General features: G+C 38.8%; 1 protein-coding gene across 3 annotated transcripts in view; it reads right to left on the reverse strand.

Annotated features, from left to right (window-relative positions):
* Cdc16 (cell division cycle 16) overlaps positions 1-4090 on the reverse strand; it is a 35829-nt gene that overhangs the window by 5158 nt on the left and 26581 nt on the right. For all 3 annotated transcript variants that reach the window (XR_002821089.1, XM_023715183.1, XM_004631146.2), the window contains exons 15-16: positions 2569-2630; positions 1202-1337 (exon numbers count right to left, since the gene is read on the reverse strand). Coding sequence is in view for 2 of the 3 variants with exons in the window: in XM_023715183.1 (XP_023570951.1) it covers positions 1202-1337; positions 2569-2630 (198 nt within the window). In the remaining variant the exon portion in view is untranslated. The remainder of the gene's footprint in view (positions 1-1201; positions 1338-2568; positions 2631-4090) is intronic.

Genomic DNA, 4090 nt, shown 5'->3' on the forward strand with positions numbered 1-4090 from the left:
TTCCCAAGCACTGGGATTACAGGCACGCACTACTATTCCCAGTCTCAATCTCTGGCTCAGCACACCCTGGGGTTGGGGCCGGCACAGCATGTCGAGGATAGAATCTCGGGCCCCTGCATCTGCCTAAGCAGGCACTTTAATCTGCTGAGCTATCTGGCCAGCCCTCGAGCTGACATTTTGATTTCTAGTTTTCAATGCTGATTATTTTCTGGTTAGGTCTTATTTTCAGGGAAATGACAACAATCTTTTGTTCACATGTTAGCAGGCTGAATGGCTCTGACAAGCTTGTAAAGCAGGGTATATGTGACTGAGAAGAAACCCACAGCTAAGAACAGAAAGTGTGCACTGGCACCATGACACTATTTTGGGAAAACAGAGATACTGACCACCTAGACTGAAAATTGCGACCATTATTTTTCTTGTACTTTATTTTTTATATGAGCGATTCCTCATTTAAAAAAGCAAAACAAACAAACAAAAAAACCTTTGTCTAAAATGTCCAGAAGAGTACCTTTTTTACATACAAAACAAGTATGCTAAAGTTTAATTGGCAACATTTCTTTTTGTGGTCACCTTACTTATTTATGGTATCTTGGTTCTGATGAAATGGATTAAAGTGAGACTCCTTGTGATTAATGCACAAATTGTTTCTGTGTATCTATTAAGGCAATTTAAATGTACTGTTAAAAGTTGTAAGTAAGCTGGGTGTGGTGGCACACACCTGCAATCCCTAAACTTGGCAAGGTGAGACAGGAGGATCATCGAGACTAGCCTTCACTATAAAATAGAGTTCAAGGCCAGCCTGAATTGCATGGTTAGACCCTGTCTCAAAAAGACTTAAAAAAAAAAAAAGACATAAAAAAAAAGTTGTAAGCAGTGGGTACTTCCAAAGTCTATTCATCATAAAGAGTTATTTCTGCACTTGCCTGCCTAGATGAGATACCTAGACTAAACCAAATGACAAGTATCCTGGGCATTAGAACACCTCAATGCACACTTAGAGCAAATCTCACAATCTTTCTAATTTGATGAATACTGCTTAACATGCACATGCTTTTCTCTGCAAAGAATTATATAATGAACACAGGTTGCCTAAAGGAGTTTAAAACAGTAAAAAAATAAAATGCTACCTAGCAAAGATCTTTTCATAAGAAAATAGTAAATACTGAGCAGATTTTAAGTTGATACAAATAAGACATACAGTGTGAAAATAGTCCACAGCATTTTCAAAGTTGCCCATCAGGCTATGGATATACCCTATGGCAGAATAGGTGGACGCATTCTGAGGAATTAATACCAATGCTTGCCGGTGGTAATCCAATGCCTCAGCATATTTTCTGTTGAAAGAAGACCAAAGGGTAAAGTTGGAGAAGGGGGATAAAAGAAAACAATTACTGGGTATATTAAAAGCACTAAATTTCTAGGACACACAAGATTCATCTAAGACATGTAAGATTCATCTACATAAACTGAGAAGAAACTTTCCTCTATTACAATAGTAGAATACACTGTTAACTGACTGTCTCATACCTATTTTTAAGGATTTCAACAACTTGAAATTGATCTTCTTGGAATGCTCCCTCAGACACTCCTGTATGATCTGCTATACTGTCTTTGCTATCTAAAGTACACTGGAACCAGAGCCTCATTCCTAATTCCTGCCCTTATCACACACCACCTTTTGAGGTGATAATAAACCTCCCATATTGGTGGTTAGAAGTACCCAAGGAGTTTTGCTTTAAGATTTGAAAATCACTTGGACAGTGTGTCCCCAAACTTCTCTGGTATATTTGTCCTGTAAAATCTTGTCTGGAAAAAAAGCTTTTGGGAAATGCTACAACTCACAATGCAAAGTAAAGACTCAAAGAAATCCTGCAGTAGAAAAATTAATGAAATCTTGACTCATCTAGTTTCCAAGACTTTTTTTTTCACTAGTACACGTTTCTAATACATTCTGCGCCCCTCCTCCCCTCGCTCTTTCCTCTTTCTTAATTGCCTTTCTATTTAAGAAAGAGCTAACTCCCTACTTCCTATATTCTGTCTGTTCTTTATTTTGCTATTCATTTATATTTTGGCTTATGTAAGAGAAACCATGTAATATTTAAGCTTGTACGTTTGATTTATTTCACTTAGCATCATGGTCTCAAGGTGCCTCCATTTCCTACAAATGACTCAAGTTTATCCTTCTTTAGAGTACACTAGTACTCTACTATGTATAATGCCACAGCGACTTTTTACCTGTCACTTGTTTACTTCACCATAAAATCTCTGCCACAACAGTTATAGTATATACATTATTTGAGTTACACCTTATTGTCCTGATTCTTCTAAATTTAAAACACTAAAATTGCATTTAATATTAAAAGAAGTTGTTACATAATGTTTCTAAAATACAAGGAGAGAAATAATAAAAACATTGATCTTCATGCTTGTTGTGTTGGAACAGCCAAGTATAAAAAAGCTGGAGGATCTCACGAAATAAAAATATGGCAAAATTCCATTCAAAGTTAAGCAGGATTTTAGTACATTTCTAAAAGTATGTTTTGGAAAATGCTCTACTTTACTTACTTAAGTTTTCTGCAGACATGCCCCAAATTGTTCAACAAAGGTTCCCATTTGTCAACTGTTACCTAAAACACAGTAACATCAAGCCAACGAATTACAAATGTCACTGTTAACCTGGGTTATTTGAAGTGCATCATTTCACACCTCTGCAGCCAGGAGGTAGGTCTCTGTACTCCTTTCCTGACAGATGCCTCCACCACAGCACAGGGTAAGGGCATTTCATCTGGTTTAGCCATTTTTCTTTCCTACTAGAGGGACTTCCCAAGAACTCTACTGCAACTATAATTCTGTCAAAGAGCCCATCCATGCTGAGAAGAATTTAAATTGTGTAGTCCAGATTCTCTTTGAAACACTGCATCTTTGTATGCCTCTGCCTAGGAAGTATATCCACTTAGAGATGCTTCAAGTACTTTAAATTCAACACCAACTCATCTCTCTCTGGCCAATCCAGTTCCCTCATCATATCCCCTAGTTGTCCTATTAGCCAGTCAATGGAATCAGGTCATCTTGATCCTCTAAGACTACCCAGGGCTTTTTCATTCTAACTCCTGGGCAGAACTCCAACCCTGGAATCCTCAGCTTCCCACTGGTTTGAGTCTCCATCTTATAAGAGATTGACTATGATGTACCCTTTGGAAAACTATTGTCTTCCCACACTTTCTAGGAAAAGGTACAAACTCTATTACAAAGTTTTTAAGGCCACTAAAGACGCACAGTGAGCCTTTCTGTCTCACTTCTGGCTATCTTCTATGATTTCATAACCTAAGCCACACTAAATCAGCCTCCAACTTTGAATATGCCACTCTCTACACCTGCAATATTCTTCTACTTCAATTCTGCTTCACTGACATTTGATCACTTTCAAGATTGAGATGCATGACATAACCAAAAGCCCTAACCACCTTTATGTCTGGAGTAACCACTACCCTTCTATGTAGGTGGTGCCTTTACATCTTCAATCACATGGTTTTGTTATTGCCAATTTATTTATTTGCATTCCTCAGTAGATCTGAGGGTGAGAAATACCAAACTAGCTTTTGTAGCATCCATTGCCTACCCAAGAGCCTAGGACATGGCCATCAGCTAAATGCACAGACACCCAAATCACTTTTTCTAACTTCTACTGAGACTGGCTCTAAAAGGACAGTGCAGGTAAATAAAAGTAAACCCTCCAGTGGTTCTTAGGCATAGCTGCTTCTTTGGTTATTTTGATATCTACTACACTTTATAACTAAAATCACACTGTATTTTCCTTTCCTACAACTTTTAATGGCACTGTGATACTTCAATAATATTGTCCCTTTGGGCTGGCCAAATAGCTCAGCAGATTAAAGCGCCTGCTTAGGTAGACGTGACAGCTGGGGTTCAATCCCCAGTGGGCTGTGCCAGCTCCGCCCTGGGGGTGCACTGAGACGGCAATAGAGACTGGGCATGGTGGCACAGTGCTGTAATCCCAGCTCTTGGGAGGCTGAACACAGGCGGATCAGAGTCCGATCTACATGAGACCCTGTCCTACAATACAAAA

Source organism: Octodon degus, unplaced genomic scaffold (genome assembly GCF_000260255.1).
Source record: "Octodon degus isolate 3935 unplaced genomic scaffold, OctDeg1.0 scaffold00039, whole genome shotgun sequence".
In the NCBI taxonomy this organism is placed as follows: Eukaryota; Metazoa; Chordata; class Mammalia; order Rodentia; family Octodontidae; genus Octodon; species Octodon degus.